Raw genomic sequence first — 19,788 nt, forward strand, 5'->3', positions numbered from 1 at the left:
AAGGTACGTTTTCCACGCCAATAAAGTCCTTTGTATCTTCAATCAGAGCGCCAGTAAAACAGACAGACAGACAGACAGAAAACCGAAGGGGTGGAGAGGAGATGATATGCAGCTTGAGCGGAGTCCATCAGCGGCAGTCTTTGAAACAGCGACCTCTACTGCAACCAGAGGGCGCTGTTTTTTTTTTGTTGAATTAGGACAACGACGCGCAGGTTCACAAAATCAGAAAGAAAAATATACAAAATAAATAAATATTCATAAAGACAATGAGGTAGAAAATCAATAAATCCCCAAAAATCATGCTTTTCTAAAGTAAATAGTGGTTATTTCAATATGAGCTACCACTAGACATGAATACCTTTTTGACTGATAAAGATTAACGATAGGAATTTAAACTTTCAACCATGCACTGAAAACATGCATAAGGTGAAGCCACTAAAAAAACTAAGTTTAAGTACTAAGAAAGTTAAACACTTTCTTAAATACCTCCTGGCAAACATTCAACTCAAATAAATTAATTGGAGGACATAGATAGATAATTAATATATCAAGGGGGAAAAAATCAGTACTTTGAACATACTTCAACTATTTTGGTGACACACTGTGTCAATGAAAAGAGGTATACAAACCATGTCATATTTAGTGTATGAACCGTCTTTCCCAACATCTCTTACCATTACGTATACTTTGGCTCATTCAGTTATTTTTCTTATTTTGACAAGACATTGAGCTGGTTAGCAATGGAAGTTTAGAAAACCTGTTTCATTAGAGGGGAGGAGCAACTAGCCAGTGAAAGAGAGGAAACGGTAGAAGCAGTTCAGGACAAAACAAACACTTTAGTGAAGATCAGAGGAGTCGAAGCAGTTTTGTGTGTTGTATTCATAATTCATATACATATTGACAGGTATCTAGTACAGCATGGACTCAGCGCTATCCTTTCACTTTTTAGGTTTTTTTTTACAAGAGTAACGATAAAAAAATGATGTAGACGACACGGTGTACGACGCACTCTGTGGCTTCATGGAAACGCTGCGTCTGACTGGACAAACTCTCGCCCCAACAGACGCCGAGAAATAAAAACACTTGGTTACTATGACTCCTCCTCCTCCTGCCTCATTGGACAGCACAGGTGGCCAATTGGGTGGCTGCTCTCATGACGACTTCATCAAAAAAGGTTTTGGTTCCATAAACAACGTGGTCATCCGTCAGCAGGAAGTCTCTGTACACAGCTTCCTGTAAGACCTTCTGCCAGCTGCACGCGACCCTACCTCCTTCGCGCTGAAGACAGCAAACAGTTCGTCTCTAAACTTGAAAATAAGCATCCAACTATACGCTCTCCTCAATACTATCTGTACCGTAAAAACTGCCTTGCTTAAAAATAAGAACACTTTTCATAATGGACCAAAAGCAGCCTCGCACCTCGCATATCCTGCACACTCGTACTCTCATTTACTCACATGCTCGCACACACACACACACACACACACACACATACACACACACACACACACACACGTGAATGTTCAAAGGCAGCAGACCCCTGTGCAAGGCATTAATGTCTGTGTGGCCAATCAACCCTGACGTCCCAAGTTCTTCAGGCCCCGCCCCTCACAGGCCCCGCCCCTCCAGGAAGTGTAAAAACATAACATGATATGTGGGGTGGTTTGAGAGTATAAAACACATACAAGTACACGACCGCTCCCATACGTAAATACTGAAGTACTAATGCTGAGTAAAATAATAATGAAAGAATACTATGAAGAGCCATTCATCCTCTCCGTCCTCAAAATGACATTCTGCCCACAAAACAACCAGAAACCAAACAACCAGCCAAACAACCAACCAGTCAACCAAGCACCCAACCAACCAACCTGTCCACCAACTAACCAGTCAACAAAACCAGCCAACCAACCAACCAGTCTACAAACCAACCAACCAGTCAATAGGACGGGGGGAGGGGGGCTAACACTTTGTTGTTGATATTTTGTTCCAAGTGTTCCAACACGCCGTTGTATCCATGGTAACCCTGCCTGTTCGTTATCGGTGGTCAAAAGTTCACAGCGACGCCTGGCCTACAAAAGGTTTGTTTTCTCTCAACGGGTGAGAAGTACATTCCACAAAAGGTTTCTGTGTCCGTCAGTCTGTCCGTCAGACGGACCAGCTCTGCAGCAACGCGGTTCAGAAGTTCTCCTCGTCCTGCTGCTGCTCCTCATCCTCGTCGTCATCCTCGTCCTCGTCCTCCTGCTCTCCATCCTTCCCTGTAACACACCAGGCCTTGTTCTCACATCTGACCAGGACTCAGGAACCACTAGTCCCTGACAGGGAGCCAACACCAGAAGGCACGTCTAATAGCTGAAAGGACAGATACCATCATCTCTAATCCCATACAGCTAATACAGTTATACTGGTACTGGTAGAAGAACTAGTAGTACTTCTACTAGAAGTATTATTCTAGTAGATATCTACTAGAAGCTTAAAATAAGCAATCAACAACAAAGATGCAAACCAAAAAGTGTGAGAATTATGCAAGGGCATAATATTTATCCAATACGCAAGCTGCTCCAAGTGCTACATTGGTAGTGGTAGTACTAGATTTTTATAATGCACAGCTCACTTGGCACACAACATCACCCTTTGTATGACACTAAAGTATCTCACGTAAAAAACACTTTACACTCTAATATCCCTCAAGCTCTTCCCCCACCCCCCATTCTCTCTCTCTCTCTCTCTCTCTCTCTCTCTCTCTCTCTCTCTCTCTCTCTCTCTCTCTCTCTCTCTCTCTCTCTCTCTCTCTCTCTCTCTCTCTCTCTCTCTCTCTCTCCTTCCTAGTTCATCTCTCTCTCTCTCCTTCCTAGTTCATTCATCCCAACCTCTCGATTCTCGATTTGCCTTCACTCACAGTCTCCAGACCCCGGCGTCTCTTCTTCTTCGTTGGTGTCAACCTCTCTCTGACTGTTCCAGGAAGATCGGCTTGGCTGGCCGACCACTCTGTATGAACTACAGAAAAAGAAAGGAGGAGGAAGAGGAAGAGCGATACCTCCGTCATCAACAAAAGGAATCTTAAAAGGTGGTGTTATTGGATGTTGTGGGTAACGACAGAAGACCAACCTCTCAATCTTTACCTTGTGCTTCGGACAACGAAGGGAGAAGTTATCTTCATTCAACGTGCAATCTGGGGGAGAGAGGACATTTAGACACCCTTTAAGACTTCGAACCCCCCCCCCCACCGAGATAACAAATAAACTATAAAATATAATTGTTTCTATTCTCCAAGTTTACATTAAAATAGCGTGATGGACTGTCTGTATAAATGATGTCCTACACTCCCACCTAGTGGCTAGTACAATGAATGACATTGAGTCAGTCAATTCAGTTCAGCTGGAAGATACTGTGACAATATTTTGATATTTAGTTAGATGTAAACACGGCAACCGTGTTTAGATAAGATATGGTGAGGTATGTAGTTTAGATTGTTAGTCTTTAACCATGAACCTTATTTTTCTCACCTATTTCCATCTGTTATTTCATTTTGTATCTCTACATAGTAAATGGGTGCATATGTTAATGCTCATTACATTTCATTCACATCATTATGTATGTTACACAGGAGACGTGTTCATATCCTTTTAGTCTCGCTGTAACTTTCTGTAGCAGTCAAGCCACGTGTCCGATATAGCTGTTAACCAGCAAAAAAAGGTTACAGATCAGAAGAGCGTAGCTACGGTAACGTGCAGTGTAGCTATGGTTACGGAGCAGGGTGGCTACCTGCTTCCATGGCACACAGGTAGTGGTAGCGCAGGGTGCAGCCCTTGGTGTAGCAGCCCAGGGTGGAGCCCACCGCCTCGCAGTAGGAGCAGTTCTGCACAGAACAGGAAGAGCAGGGACCCAACACAGGAAATTACACAATATATCATTTCAAAAGAGAAAAAAAAGACACAAATACATACATACATCCACATCAATGGGTGAAGAAATGTTCAGATGTACTGACCGTCTCTCTGGCACCATCTAGTGCCTCCTGCAGGCCATACAGTCTGCCGTTGACCAGGTAGACCCCGCTGGTCCAGGCCATGCAGCCCTCGTGGAACCACAGCTCCTCGGGGTCCATGGGCATCTGGGGCAGCTGAGCCAGTTGAGCCAGGGGTCCCAGGGAGTCCAGGGCGGGGGGCGGGGGCTGGAATGGCAGCGAAGCCTTGCTGTTGGACGGCACCATCCTGGGGGAGTCCTCGGTGGACTTGTGCCTTCGCTTGAAGCGCGGGTGGGAGGTGAGCTTCCTGTGTTGGGGTCGCTGCTGAGCTTCCTCCGGGGGCGGCGGCTGGGGATTGGGCAGCAGCTCAACCTCAAGATCCGGCTCCCTCTTCAGCTCTGGGATGGGGCGAGTGTCCAGGTGCATGTCCCAGGACAGCGACGGGGTCTTGCTGGCGCCCGAGCTGCAGCTGCTGCTCAGCTTCCCAGACAGATACATCATCATCATCTCATCTGCGCCGGCGGGGGAGAACCCGCTCACCGCAAGGTGGGGGGAGGTGGCGTGTCGCAGCAGGCTGATGGCGTAGTCGCTTTCAGGAGGTCTAGGGATCTGACAGTCTTGTGGTGCCGAGTCTTGGAGACTGTTCGATACGTTTGAGTTGTTGTCGGAGCTCGGCCCCGTGCGGTTGGCTGCGGCGGTGGCTTGGCCCTGCCGGACCTGCGGTTGATTCTTGGGCAGCCTGGTGGCATACTCAGCAGGGTAGTACGGCCCGTACAGATCTCCCAGGTGTTTGTAATTTGCCCATTTCTGACAGAGGCAGCAGAGCAGGCGGCCAGAGTGGTTGGTCTCTGTGATCACAGGTCCAGAGACCACATAGCCGGAGGACGGGAGAGCCTTCACCGCCGGGAGGCTGCTCTCCGCCTCATCGGACTCCCGCTGCTCCGCCTCCCTCTCCCTCCGGGAGAGCTGGGTGGAAAACGCAGAGGCCAGCAGAGATTCCAAACCAGTCTTTCCTCCAACAGAACTACGCTCCCCCTTCAACTTCTCTTCATCATTGGCGTTGACGATGGTGCATACCGCCCCCACCTCAGGCACCTTCTTCTCGACATGGATGTGGGGAAACGACGGACCCTTCCTGCTGGGGTCCGGCGGGCCCGCAGTGCACGGCGAGGTCTCGCGGTCTTCTTGAGGCATGGGGGCTGCTCCCGCTCCCACTCTCCGCCTCCTCCTCTGGCGACCCCTGACCTCCGCCACACCACCCTCTTCCTTCACCCCTCTTCGTCTTCGTCTGAGGAGCTTCACCTCCACCTCCGGATGGATGTCCTCACTCTCTACATCCACCTTCACCACCTGGGTCAGCACGGGCGGTGCCAGGGGCGGGGTGGTTGGCCGTTCTACCAGAGGGGGGGGAGGGGAGGCGGACATGCTGCTGCAGGTCTGTCCCGGTGGGGGGGGGAGGGAGGGGAGGGCAGCTAGAGAGGTAGCCGAGGGCGTGAGGGGACCCCCTTGCATGCTATTGTGACCCGGGGATGTGTTCTGGCTCTGGCCCTGGGCACGCTTCTGCTTGTTGACGCTTCCCACAGGTCTGCCCTTCTTTTTGCCTGATGGGAAATAGCCTTTCGGCACAGAACTGTCTGACATCTTGCAGTCCTGTGGTGACAGGCTGGACCTCCCGGAGGACATGTGGTGTTGTGGTCGGCTCAGCAGGAGTCCCGGGGTCTGGCTGTGGTGTGGTGGGGTGGTTGCATAGTAGTCCCTGCCAGGATAGTCTTCAAATCCAATCCCGCTTTCTTGAAGCTTCTGTCTGAGGAGGTTGGCCGCAGACTGTTCTCCCCGGCGGGTCTCCAGCTGCTGGTAGGTGTTGGTGAAATGTTGGATGTCTGACAGTGCCGATGAGGAAGGAGGAGGGGAGCCCTGGACCGGACGAGGGAGAGGCGGAGGAGGGGGTAGAGGACCCAACAGGGTGAAGTCCTCCTTGTCACCGGAGGCCGAAACCACCGCAGCCCCTAAACCGAAGTCAAAGTCTGTTTGTTTGAGACCCTGGGAGGTCTGGTGAGGCTCACAGGGGTAAGCGATGGGGGGCAGTGGCCCTGCGTCGTCCACTCCTCTGAAGGTCAGGTCACTTAGAGAGTGACCTTCATCAAGGTAACCGTCGTCACCACCTACAACTCTTGGGTAATGGGAAATGTCTTGGCTCTGTGAGTCACTGAACGAAGCCAGCTCTGGATGAGAATAGCCTGGGTAATGGTTAGACTCGCCGTCCAGTCCCATTGGCTTCTGAACATTTGGAGTTATCTTCTGCACAATGGCCTCCAGTTTCAGACCACGCCCTTTCCTGGGAGTCAGAGGCTTACTCTTTCCACCGGAGGGAGACATTGACTGAGAGTAGGCATTCTCACCAGAAATAGGGGACGACAGGCGGGGACAAACTATGTCTGAACTTGACGAGTCATCTTCGTTGTTGTGGCTTGACTCAGACTGGGCCCCAGGGGAATGGTGGGAGTTGAGGGCTGCCCTGGCCTCCTGCAGCTGTCTTTTGGCGGGGATGGGAGAGATGAAGGACCGCACTCTCCGCCTCAACATCAACGGGTTCGTATCCCCGGATCCACCGACTTTAGCTGGTCGCGGCCCCTGTAGTTGAGCGGAGTGGCCCTCGGTGAAGGGTTTGATGGAGCTGGATGCTGACAAAGAACGAGCTGGTTTCGGTTCCTCTGTGGCTCCTCTAGTGACATCAGGTTCCACAAGGTTTGAACTAGATGCCAGAGGAAGGACCCCATGGGGTACCACAGAAACAGAGGGAGGAGGAACTGCAGTAGGGGGAGCTGTTCTGTAGTAGGGGTCACCCTCCATTAATACCGCACCTTCTCTGCCCCCGTGTGATGCCTCCCACATCTTGATGTCGTAGTAAGGGCTCTGGTGTGGGAGAGTTGTTTTGGTTAGAGGTTCATTGCTCATTCCGTCCGTCTGAGGGACCATCCGCACTCTTTGTTCCGATTGGCTAGGAAGTTTATGCCTTCCTGGGGAGGTTCCGGACTGCATCATCATCATCTCCTTGGACGGCCTGTTCATCGCTGCTACCCATTCGCTGATGTCCTGGGGTGGGTGGGTAGGGCCACAGGGGTGAGGGTACATCTGATGCTTGGTGGTGGACTGTGGGTTTGAGAGTTGGGCCTGGGGGGATAGGTTATGGTAAGGATGATGGGATGGGAAGTGGGGGTTTCCTCGTTGCATCATGCCGCCTTCCCTCGTATCACCATAGCGATATCCAGGAAACCCGCTGGCGTGGCCACTGGTCAGGTCAAACCCATGGCCATAGGCCTGGTGCCTGGAGGGCGGAGATAACGGGTTTGGGGTGGCGCCAGGATGTGGAGGCATGGGGCTCATGTCCACATGACCTCGTCTGTAGGAATCAACAGGATGAACATGCTTGGAACCGCCCTCTTTAGCCGATCCACTGGCATGGCGATCCGGCTGCATATTAGCAGCACTGGGGCACCTGTCCTTCAATGCCATTTCCATCTTTACCACAGGTTTTACCCCTGGATCCTTTTTGCTCAAGTCATTGGCCCCTGACACTGAGGGAAACGGCTCTTGAATCACAGAGGATCCACCCGGACCCTTGTCCCTCTCCCTCTCTTCCCGTTCAGGAGTGCTGCGACGGTTTGGCGAAACATCACAGATCACCGAGCGGCGTTCGGAGGACAGCGTTAACAGAGTAGCGGAAGACTTTTGGGTCTCAGTTTGGTGAGAGCTACCCGTTAGTGGCTCTGTTTCTTGCAGAAGGAGCTCTTGTACTGCAGATGAGGGGTGGGTCATGGTAGATAAGGTCTTCTTCTGTGGCAATGAATAGTCTGCCAGGTTGATGTGTTTGGTTGGAGGAGGCACAGACTCGATAGCCTGAGGGAAATGACCCTGGGACATACCCCCTTTAGCTCTTTCACCATTTGGCGGAATCTTGGAATGGGCATCTGTAGAAGCTGGCCCTTGCTTGTGGTTCAACTGTTGGGGCTTTCCAGAATTTGCCATTTGGGTGGAATGTAGTGCGGCCTCGGTCATTCCGGTCATGCTAAAGCCATGTCTGGTTTGAAACTGCTGCTGCAACTGGAGATGTGGAGGAAATGCTTGTTCGGCACGCCCATAACGTCTGTCTAAATTATATCCTTGAAGGACCTCTTGCAAAAGGCTTGGAAACTGCTGCAACTGAGCGTTATCCTCATGGACTCTTGGCCCTGCACCTTCAGTCCTCTTTAACGATGCCTCTACTAGGTCTTTAGAATGAGCAGGGCCGTACGCAGACTGGGGCTGCTGCTGCCCTGGGTATCTGGAGACAGCCTCCATGGCTCCCCCTGGCCCGCTCCTACCCCTGCTTTTCAATGAAGCTTCAGGGCCGTATTGTGGCTCAGGGTAGCTATATTTGTGCGGGGCCAATTGTGGGTGATTTTGAGAACGTCCAAAATTTGGCTTCTGGTGGAGTTGGTGGTGAGCAGAGTAAACAGTTAAATCAACACCTTCCTCCCCATTGCGACTGCTAGGGTCTCTAACGTAGTGCCGGGGACCTTTCTCTTCGGCGCTAGGGTCCTGAAGACCCTTGGTCTTGTCTGGGTGACCTCCTTCAGGCCGAGACGAAACAATGACGCCCACACTGCTGGCATTTTGTTGCTCCTCAGACATCTTCTGTGGTCCATCACGCTCATTACTGTGTCCACTGGAGCCGCTATTAAATCTGTTTTCCTTGTCGCGACCATCCTGCAGGAGGTTGACTTCACCTTTGCCTTGCATTTGATTGTCACCTTTGTCTCTCGTTTTAACCACAGCTCCACTCTCACTCTTAATGACTTCCTTTTTAACTTCCATCATCTTCCTGTGGCCATATCGGTTATCTCCATGTGGTGGCTCTGGTCGACAGTTTTGTTTGGGAGGAGGATCATCGCAAAGAGAAGTGTGGGTTCGAGAAACTGGAGCAGTGGAATAGTGTTGTCCGGGCTCAGCTGGTGGGGGGCATACAGACGGAGACGCAGAGGGAATGCGGGCTTCGTTTGGTTTCATCTCAGAGAACCCTGTTTGTTTCGTCATTGGCTCGGAGTGTATCATTGTTTTATCATGGGACGCCTTGCCTGCCTGCGATTGGTTAAGACTGTGAGAAGGCGGGCAGAAGCCTGCAGGTTCAGAACCACTGCTTGCGCCACTCATCTGCCTGGCTCGTCTGTGTTCTCCTTCAGAGTACTGCTCCTCTCGCTCAACCTTGGCGACCGATGGCCCCCGCTCTGACATTACCAGGGAGTCTTCGTCAGCTCCGGCCTCAGAACCATCACCCCCAACCCCGCCACTACCTTCTCTGACCGTGCTGGTGCTTGACGCCGCACTCGCATTACGACTCCGTTGTTGCATCTGGGGAATGGCATGCGCCTGCTGCTGCTGCTGCATCTGTCCGCCATCTTTGCCCTTCTTTTGGGAAAACACAGTGTCGGTGAGCAGCATGTGTTGCACGGTGTTCGGTAAGTTGGCTACTTGGGAAGTCAAGGCATTCAGACTGTTAAGGCCAGCGTCTTGCATTTTCTCGAGCGGAGATGAGTATATCGCGGAGCCATCTTCACGCGATCTATCTCCCATGCCTGCGCCCATTCGGCTGCGACTATTCAACGAGTGCCCACTCGCCATCGCTGCATTCACGCCCGGAGGCTTGTGGCCGCCACTGCTACCGCAGCTGCTGATGCTGCTGTTGGAGTTGGGCGTTGGGCTGAGCTGAGGCACGGTCTGCAATACCCTTCCCTGGCCATGGCCTCCACGGGGGGGTGCAATAGGTTGGGCTGGAGGATGTCCTGCAGGGTTACCATGGGCCTCCGGGACACCCATCAGAGGGGAAGGGGATGAGCTACAGTTGGGGGACTGCACTGCAGAGGCTGCTGGAGACGGATTGGACACAGGGCTGAAGTTTTGGTTGATTGGATTCTGCTGAGCATTGGAGTGCATTGGGGATTTGGCGATTTCTTGCGACACTGTGTGAGGTATATTGGGGTTGGAGGCCTGGTGATGTTTAGCGTACAGCGAGGCATTGGACGGGCCCTGTTGCTGCATCTTGACCGAAGGGTCATAGCCAGCAGCGCGGCCATGCTGGGAACTGTGGTGTTGCAGAGGGGCTTGCTTGTGGAGGGTGTGACTCTGTGGGGAGTAGCCGGGGTAGGGGGAGGCATGGTAACTCTGCTGCACGTTCTCCATGTGTGTAACGTTGTTAGGGGCTGCAGACGCTGAACTGGCTGAGTTGGAGCTGGCGGCAACACCTGCGGAGCTGTTGACTTTGGGATCGAACCCAGCGGTACCAGTTCCGTCATGGTAGCGTTGAGGAGGGGGGCTATACATTCCCGATGAGCCCGAAGGAGTGCCTCCCTGCGGGGAGTAGTGCGGATACTGTGGGTTCATTCGGTGCGAGGCTTGGGGATAGTTCCTATGCTGCTGCCCATGGTGTGCAGACTGGTATCCCTGTCCTTGCTGGCGGAGCTGCATGGAGGCAGGGTTCTGGCTCAAACTGTACTGATGCGAGGGAGAGAATGCTCCTGCCTCGCCCCCAGAGCCAGCCGTGGCACCATAGTCCACCGGGTACGGCGACATCATGCCAGGTGACTGTGCCGAGCCTGATGCGGCGTGGCGGTACTGCTGAGGTATATGTCCATCAACGCCAGGGTAGCCAAACCCCGCCCCGTAGCCCATAACCCCGCCCCTCCTATGTCGTTCCTTGCCACCCATTGAGAAATAGTAATCCATGGCTTCCTTGCGGTAGGGATTGCCGCCGCTGTTGCCTGCGCTGCCGTGGAGGTTAGCCTGGGGGGCAGGAGAGTCTCCGACCCCCCTGGCACGGCCGCTGTATGCCAGCATGTGGGAGGCTTGGCTTGGGTGGGGGTGTCCTCGATGGAGGCTTGCCTGCTGCATGGCCGTGTAATCCTCCGCCATGCGGGGGGAGATGTGGGGATCTGCTGGTTGAGGAGGGTAAGTAGGGCCTCCACCGCTCCTCCCGCTGAAGCCAGGAGGCAGAGAAGGAGGTACTGGGCTGTTTGAAAAGTGTTGCATTTTTCGTACTTTCCAGGGGAAAAAATGTCAATAGTGAAGGCAGCGAGTCCTTCTGTGCAGACAGGAAAATAAAATGGCAGTCTAAAATTTGATGGTGGGCCGATGAAATCTCTTCTTTAAAACAGTGGAGGCAGATGAACACATCACGTTAATATTCACACTTATAGCAGCAAAAAGTCAACGGTTAGGTCTAGGCAGACCATAATATGTATGAGAAGGATCAAGGCTGATCTAATGTTTTTTTTCTCTGACCTTCAGTAAGGCCTGACAAGATAGAAACTCATATTGGGGAAAAATGATTAAAACCTACATGTGCAAGTTCAAAATTAGATCCATCGGCAAAAACATACAAGATACACGGCTGTTCACATGTTGCTGAAGCAGTTTGGCACAAAAATATCGAAACCAGCTGAGATGTTCGATGATCAAGGCGCAACGTTCTCAAATGGTTTCTCCGGGCTGTAGTGTCATAAAGGAGAGAAGAGCTAAGACTCGAGGGTTGGGATAAAAGGTGGGAATAGCTAACCCACGTGCAAAAAAAGAAAAGGTTCTGTTAACTCCTAGGACAGCATCTTGTAGCAGCGAACGCTCCGATCATCACTGCGCTTTGCAGCTCTGTTTAGGACCACAGCGGGATGAGGATGTTACAGTGACACTAGTCGAGCCTTCACCAAGTTGAATTCCTCTACTAGAAGATTCTAGAGGAACACAATCCATGGGTATCTTCATCCGTCTTAAACAGTCACAGACGCTTCTTCCGCTGGTCATTCCTTTCCTAATACAAGTTTGACGGGTGAACGATATGTTGGGCGGTGGCAGTCTTTGATCACTGTGGGCTAACCGTTTGTTTCTTCTCTGTGCTCTTCAGGATCTAATGCATCGATCGACCTTCTGACTGTTGGCTTCACTTCTGCTTCGTAACTCCATGTCATCGATATCCTCAAAGTCCACAATCTCCTTTGTAGCTCTGCTTTAGTTTGGGGAGTTTATGCTGTGGTTTCTCTCTCTTTCTCCAGTCTCTGCGGGCAGTAGAATTCATCTTCCCAGAGATGGCCCGAACGGTCCACACAATGCTGAAAACACACAAAATAAAAACCCAAAATATGTCAATAGTCTTGCATGAAAAACATAAGCGTATTTCTTTATCGATATGACGCAACAGTATAACTTGTGTAGGAGACACAGAATACAGTCAAGGACAATATTCTGAATTACAATTATATGCATGGTATGGCTTAGGAGTCAGTTCGAGCAAACATATGTGCAGACATTAAACCACTGAGGACAAATTGATAATTCATTCAGTCACATGTTCGTTACTAAAATTATCGCCCAAGTTCATTCCCCCGTAGCTGGGCCTGCTTTAATTATGAAATGGTTGATAGTGTAATTACATTAGGCTTTGGTGACATCCCCCGTCAGTATAAATTTCCCATAAGGCCTCCCATCTAGCGCCAACTCATACTTCACCAGCTGACAATAGTTGTATTTATTTAGAACAGCATCATATTAATATATTCTCCATGAACGATGTAACTTCACCAAATATCCGGAAAGAAAAAAGAGGTAACATTACAAAAAAATTAAAATTGTAATAGTCTACCTATCTGCTGGAGGCAGACATATGCAATGTGACTGCTGAATTCACAACGTACTACCCTTGAATTACTTCTGTTGGTGTGACATGTTTATCGATTTCTGTACTTCACTGCCTTGCTCTTACAATTTTTTTCCCTAATTTTAGCAGTTTGATTAGTGTTCTGAAATCCATCTTCTGTCATCGAGATTCAATGACCTTGTTCTTTATCAGAGGTCTGTGTTGTGTTGTTTACTAGAGCTCTACGGTATTTACTAGGGATCTGTGGTGTTTACTAAAGATTTGTTTTGTTTACTAGATATTTGTCTTTTTATTTACTAGTTCTGTGTTGACTATAGGCCTGTTGTTGACTACAGGCCTGTTGTTACCAGCGGCCCGTTGTTACTAGTGGCCTGTTGTTGTTACTAGTGGCCTGGTTTTGTTACTAGTGGCCTGTTGATGTTTCTAGTGGCCTGTTGATGTTTCTAGTGGATAGTAGCTGTTTCTAGTGGCTAGTTGTTTTTACTAGCGACTAGTTGTTGTTTCTAGTGGACTGTTGTGGTTTCTAGTGGCCTGTTGTGGTTTCTAGTGGCCTGTTGTTGTTACTAGTGGCCTGTTGTTGTTACTAGTGGCCTGTTGTTGTTACTGGTGGCCTGTTGTTTTTTCTAGTTGACAGTTGTTGTTACTAGTTGGCTGTTGTTGTTGCTAGTGGCCTGGCCTGTTGTTGTTCACTATAGGCGGGTTGTTACTAGAGGCCTTCTGTTCACTAGACTTATGTGTTATTTACAAGTTGATGTGTTGTGTGCAGTAGGCTACATGGCACCCTGGTTATCTGTGAAGGGATGTTTTGTGTTGTGTACTAGAATTTTTGTTGACAGCTAGATCATTGTGTTTAGTAGTTGTTTATGTTTTTGCAGTGGACAGTTTATCTGTGAATGTATCAGTGTTGTTGTTTGGATAAAATGCAGGTTGTCGAGATTTTTTTTTACTCCAGCAAATTAGAAGTCAGCCTATCAGGCAGGACGATGTCAAGCAACGATTCTGTGTAATAAAGACAAGCTAAAACTATGCATCTATCCAATACTGTCAGAATGAGGGTGCTTGAGGAAAACTATTTAAGTATAATCTCCCTTATGTGTATTAGAGATTGTATGATGCTGTGTTTCGATATGATAAGGACGTGGGTTCTGTTTATTTTTGGAAAGTAAGCATTGCAATGCATCAGAACTTCTATGATGTTCGATAGAAAATCTAGTTCAAGTTGGTCTCAATTCACTATCATAACAACTTTACGCGGTCTTAAATCTTATATAAAATAGTTGTGCATACAAATTGGCTCCAAAGAATGGTAGAGGTTTTGTCAAATGTAATCATAATTCACTCAAACAAAAACAAACATCCACACATTTCTGGGGTCAACGCCATTCACTCGTTTAAGGACATAGAAGTCTATTTATGAATTAGATTCGATTTAGATTAATTGAATGTCTCTAAAGTAAGACTATCGAAAGCTGCCAGCCTAGCAGAATATCCTCAGTCCAGAAAACACATCAGAGGTCTGAGTGAACACATCTGGGGACAGATCCAGTGGATCTATCCGGGGGTTTCCATCCCCAAATATCCATAACAGCTGAATTACAACCAGACGACCGTATTCACAATACACACCTCACACAAAATAAAACCATTTAATCATGTCATCAAAACACTGCATAAGCAGGCGAGTCAGCAAAGTGGATATTTAGTGGATAGTCCAGAGATAATTAAACCCACGGACTCATTTGTAATTTGGTGTAAGAAAAAAGCTAAAATAGGCAACTAAGTTCTGACGTTGTATGGGGGTTTGAATGTTGCTATAATAACACATAAGACGTTTAGTCTTAGCATCGGTATATAAAACGCAATAAGCCGCCGAGCTATATTTCTATCTTAGCTTGGTAGCGTTAGCCAAGACGTCTTATTATCCGCTGCTAATTAACTGCGGCTATATGGCTAGTTAGCTTCCATAACCAGATAGCCTAGTTTAGCTTGCTGTCAGCAGACGTATTAGTGAACAAAACACAAGCCGATTAACCTAAGAGGCTAGGATGACGAGCACAGCAGCTTTAGCTCCGAAAGAGAAAATAGGTGATTAGGTGCAGATGTTTCCCCTCTGCAGATCGGGGGCCAGTTTTAACCGGGTTAGCATATCACGTTTAATAATAGAAACGCTATGGATGCTGCGAACAACAGGAGCCTTCCGTTCAGACACCAGCACACCTACCAGCGATACACGCTGACGAGCCAACCCGGGCTAGCTCGGTTTATCCCGGACGCATACCTGAGACTGTGGCTCTAAATGGGCCCTCGGCGGGTGAACGGCTGGAACCCCGGTCTGGAGTCGGCTCCTACGCCGCCTTCCCCTCTCTCTCCCAGGCGTCAGGACAACCCCGGCCAGCGGCGGTGAAGTCGGGGGGCCCCGTCACGACAACCCGATTCACAGGCCCCTTTCTTATGCTCGTTTCTCCCCCCTTTTCTTTTGTCTTCACCTCCAGAAATGATGATGGGAGCGGAACACAATCGGGGGTTGCCTGTGGGTCCCGTAGGCGGCGAGGTCCATACACCCCCCGCCCCCCTCTCCTCTCTCTCTCTCCTTTCACACACTGTGGAGGTGAATCCGCGAAGCTCCCACTAACACCGAACACACCGCCGCCCTTCGAGCCGCCACTAACACATGCATATCTCCAAATGAAATCCCATTTGCAATCCCATGCCTTCATCAGCAGCACGGCCAATTCGTGTTCCTGTTAGGGTACTGTTTTTTTTTTCTTGCAACAGAAAGACCGCCTTGAGAATGCATAGCCTCCTATTCCCCTCCCGCACCCCCTCTCCATCACACCCCTAACCTCCCCTCCCTCTCTCTACCCTTTCCCTTTCATTGATTTCCATCTATTTATTCCGTTTAATTATGATATTGTATAGGCCCATGGACGTTGCGGATTATGTGCGGGCATGGTGTGTGTGTGTGTGTGTGTGTGTGTGTGTGTGTGTGTGTGTGTGTGTGTGTGTGTGTGTGTGTGTGTGTGTGTGTGTGTGTGCGCGTGTGCGTGTGCGTGTGTGTGTGTTCTGGTGTGGTGTGCGTGCGTGCGCGTGCGTGCGTGTGTGTTTCGGACGTGTCTTCAGACAGAGTCTTTGTTCTCAGATGATCTCAAGTGAAAGTGGATTGATTGAGTCACGCAGTACAAAGGCACCGTGGCTGAACAGATTACAAAGAGCCAATATGTTAAAATATATGAAAAACATGAAATATCAGCTAGTCTGCTTGAGGAGGGGATGGCTGGTGCAATGTGGTAGTATAGACTGAGGGATGTCTGCATTGTTACATGTAGATAACATGCATGTGAGATATGTAGATCTATGAAGCAAGCAGCCAACTTCGGTTGGCCATCATTTTAGCATAAGACAATAGCGAACATGCTATTAAAAGGCTGTTCCATGGCTGAATGCACTGTTTTGTTGGCAGCTAGCATGGTCTCACAGTAGGCAGACCCCCCTCACACGTGGATTATTATGCTCTGGCCTCTGCCCCTCATTCATAGAGCTTCACGTCTAATGCACTGCAGTGTCTAGCACGCACACACATGCAGACAAGCTTCTGTACGCACACTTGCATGCATGCAGACACACGTGCGCGCACGGCACGTCCATATGCAGTCAGTCACTGGAATAGTCTTCCTCCTCCTCTTCATCTCTAAACAATCCAATATGTTTTCCTTGCAGATGCACGTCTATTTCCATCATGGTTGCCATGGCAACTGCATCACACTGCCTTAACTGTGGATAATTTGTAAGCTACGTATCTACGATGAGTTTTTTCTTTTCTTTTATTGCTTGCGCACTTTCAAGGTGAGAGTGCGGCAGTAAAAATATTCAGACAGATTCACAATGGAATGATTGACAGCAGTATTCTTGTATACCAGAATAGATGTATACAAATATACAGGAATACTACATGACATGTATATCTGTAAAGGTCTATGCAGATACCTACTTTTATACATGCATAAACATAGTATATTGTATAGATGTGTGCACGTACTACTGTATATATCTATAATACAGACGTACTTGAGCGCTTTGAGCACGTGAAAAGCGCTATATAAATTGAATCTATTATTATTATTATTATTACTTGTATTTATACTTGGATAGATGTGTACAGATATAAATGCAGTATACCTTTATATGTAGTATACTTGTATAGATAAGTAACACATATATACAGGCATACAATTTATCAATGTATACCTGGTATTCATAGAAAACACATACAATTATATAGATGTATACTGGGTACAGATAAACAGGTATACAATCGATCAATGAATACTAAATACGTATAAATAGAAGCTATAGATGCATACGTGGAAACAAACATAAAGGTATTTGTATCTCTCATCCCTCTGGCCTGTTCAACATCTCAAACGCCCAAGGATGTAGACGATGACTGTTTCCTGTCCCAAGAGCTACATCTTAAGGACTCTCTTCACTAGAGTAGGGGTGGTCGTCCCGTTGTCCTGGCACACACACACACACCAGCACGCACACAAACACACAGACACACAGACACACACACACACACACACGCACACACACATACCCATACACACACATACACACACACACAGACACACACACATACCCATACACACACACAAACACACGCATACAAATACACACAGCCACACACATACCCATACCCAAACACACACATACATACATACATACATACATACATACATACATACATACATACATACATACATACATACATACATACATACATACATACATACATACACACACACACACACACACACACACACAGACACGCACACTCACACACACACACACATACATACATACATACATACATACATACATACATACATACATACATACATACATACATACATACATACATACATACATATGTAGCGGTAGCTCATACATACATACATGCATACATACACACTGCTGCTGCCGGATAATGTCATACAGTGCATCCTGATATGCTATTTTGTTGTACTTTATGACATTTTATTTGATCTTCATGACATCGCAGTGAGACAAGAGAGCCCTGCCAATAAACTTAACACTCAATAAAACACGGAAAATGTCAAACTGCAAAATAAAAACAGTAAATAAAACACTTAGATAGATATCTAATGGGCTGTGTGTACAGTCAAAGGAAACAAGGTCTCATCCTCAAGCCTAAAAATATGTTTCATATGTTTTAGACATGTAGATATAGACATGTAAATGACCTCGAGTGACATAGAGGCGCGAGAGTGAAATAAGAGTTTTTCTTTTGTCTTCATTCAGAGTGAAGGCAGATAAATAATACATACTTTTGGATTGAAGAGTACTTGGTTGAGCACTTTTCAAAGATCTCATTGCCGACCTTTATAACCTGTTCTCATAGACTACCATTATAACCAGTCCTCATAGACTACCATTATAACCTGTACTCATAGACTACCATTATAACCAGTCCTCATAGACTACCATTATAACCTGTACTCATAGACTACCATTATAACCAGTCCTCATAGACTACCATTATAACCTGTACTCATAGACTACCATTATAACCAGTCCTCATAGACTGCCATTATAACCTGTTCTCATAGACTGCCATTATAACCTGTACTCATAGACTACCATTATAACCAGTCCTCATAGACTACCATTATAACCTGTACTAGACTACCATTATAACCAGTCCTCATAGATTACCATTATAACCTGTCTTCATAGACTACCATTATAACCTGCCCTCATAGACTACCATTACAACCTGTCCTCATTACAATTACAACAAGTCCTCATAGATTTCCATTATAACCTTTCCTGATAAGACTACCATTATAACCAGTCCTGATAAGACTACCATTATAGCCTGTCCACATAGCTTTGACCATTTTAGTGTTCTGGTCATCATTTATTTATTTAAAGGGCTCATGTCGTGCCACCCGGTGTGGGTGTGATTAGCTGGTACAAGCCATTTGACATAGGGAAGAAATTATTTTCATAGCGACATCACAAGTGGGCGTGTCCACACAGATATACGAAGGATAGATCAGTCTACCAGCCTACCCAGTAGACTGTAGCAAATGTTGCTTACACACCTGGTGGCAAGACATATGCCCTTTAAGTAAAAGTTAAAGAATTGCATTACTTCACAATTAGTTTCCATGGAAACGCTATGCAAACAGGTATTAGCACGCCATCATGCTACACCATGCCACCAACCTCCACTTCTTTGAGATGACTGGAAATAAAAGCCGATTTTTTTTTCTTTGACCGTGAGGGTTTATTTTCCCACTAGGGGTCAGGGTAGTCTAGTGGTCTGGGGGTTTGACTTGCACCTGAAAGGTTGGTTTTTTAGTCTACCTATAGGCATTCTAGCAGGACGCCCCAACCCCTACCTGATCCTCAATGACATGTCTCGCAATTCATTGTAATTATCTGATAAAAAGTTATGGGTAACAGGCCTAATAGTATACCATAACGATTAACACAACTAAACCCACACTTTAAGATTACCATCATCTACCTCACACCTTTTCATATTAAACCCAGACCGAACTGGCCTGAATCCAATGCAACCTGAACCTAACTGTTCCAGATGCATTGTGGGAATGAGTTAATTAAAAACGTTCCCTCGTCTTTCAGCACAATAACTCAATTAAATCAGTAGGCCCTACAATAAAACCAAAATTAACCCGAAACATTTTGCCTGAGAATATAGATTGCAATCGTAGGTGTTGTATTGTGCCCTGACCCTGATGTTTTGATGACATCAACGTATGTATCGTTTTAAACTACAACAACGGATGAACGTTAAAAGCGAGGAGCAGAGAGCTCTGTCCATGACAGACCCTTGAGCGACACTGATGTGCTATACCCTCCACAGCCACCTGGGGTCATTGTATAACAGCATACTGATGCTAGGGCGGCCGGGTCCTCCTCCACTGCTCTGTCCCTTTGAAGTCTTTGCTTATAACTTATGATTTGGTGCAATTTCATGGACTTTCATCTTTCCTCCAGCACGGTATCTGCTCTCGCAGGGCGGCAGAATTACTAGGCTTCCATAAAAAACAAACAAAAGCGATCCGACCCAACTGACTGTCTCTAGATG

The 19,788-nt window shown here is 47.7% G+C and overlaps 1 protein-coding gene across 2 annotated transcripts; it reads right to left on the reverse strand.

Annotated features, from left to right (window-relative positions):
- Nucleotides 1-816: 816 nt before the first annotated feature.
- Nucleotides 817-15,444, reverse strand: tcf20 (transcription factor 20). Of its 2 annotated transcripts, none has more exons than XM_030337880.1 (6): nucleotides 14,926-15,443; nucleotides 3,992-12,102; nucleotides 3,766-3,859; nucleotides 3,109-3,172; nucleotides 2,900-2,997; nucleotides 817-2,258 (listed from the first exon to the last, which is right to left on the reverse strand). In XM_030337880.1, the coding sequence occupies exons 2-6, from the start codon at nucleotides 11,027-11,029 to the stop codon at nucleotides 2,179-2,181; spliced, it is 7,374 nt and encodes a 2,457-aa protein (XP_030193740.1). In that variant the 5' UTR covers nucleotides 11,030-12,102; nucleotides 14,926-15,443; the 3' UTR covers nucleotides 817-2,178. The 2 variants fall into 2 exon arrangements, with proteins under 2 accessions (XP_030193740.1, XP_030193748.1); XM_030337888.1 differs by having other exon boundaries at nucleotides 1,980-2,258; nucleotides 3,123-3,172; nucleotides 14,926-15,444.
- Between the last annotated feature and the right edge of the window lie 4,344 nt (nucleotides 15,445-19,788).

Source organism: Gadus morhua, chromosome 2 (assembly GCF_902167405.1).
Source record: "Gadus morhua chromosome 2, gadMor3.0, whole genome shotgun sequence".
In the NCBI taxonomy this organism is placed as follows: Eukaryota; Metazoa; Chordata; class Actinopteri; order Gadiformes; family Gadidae; genus Gadus; species Gadus morhua.

Bases quoted from the DNA above. Each gene is read 5' to 3' on its own strand.
- tcf20 (XM_030337880.1), bottom strand. From the start codon at position 11,029: ATGCAACACTTTTCAAACAGCCCAGTACCTCCTTCTCTGCCTCCTGGC. The intron at 3,173-3,765 runs GTAGCCACCCTG...TCTCTCCCCCAG, and splicing joins CCTGTGTGCCATGGAAGCAG to ATTGCACGTTGAATGAAGAT. The intron at 2,998-3,108 runs GTTGGTCTTCTG...CTTTTTCTGTAG, and splicing joins CACAAGGTAAAGATTGAGAG to TTCATACAGAGTGGTCGGCC.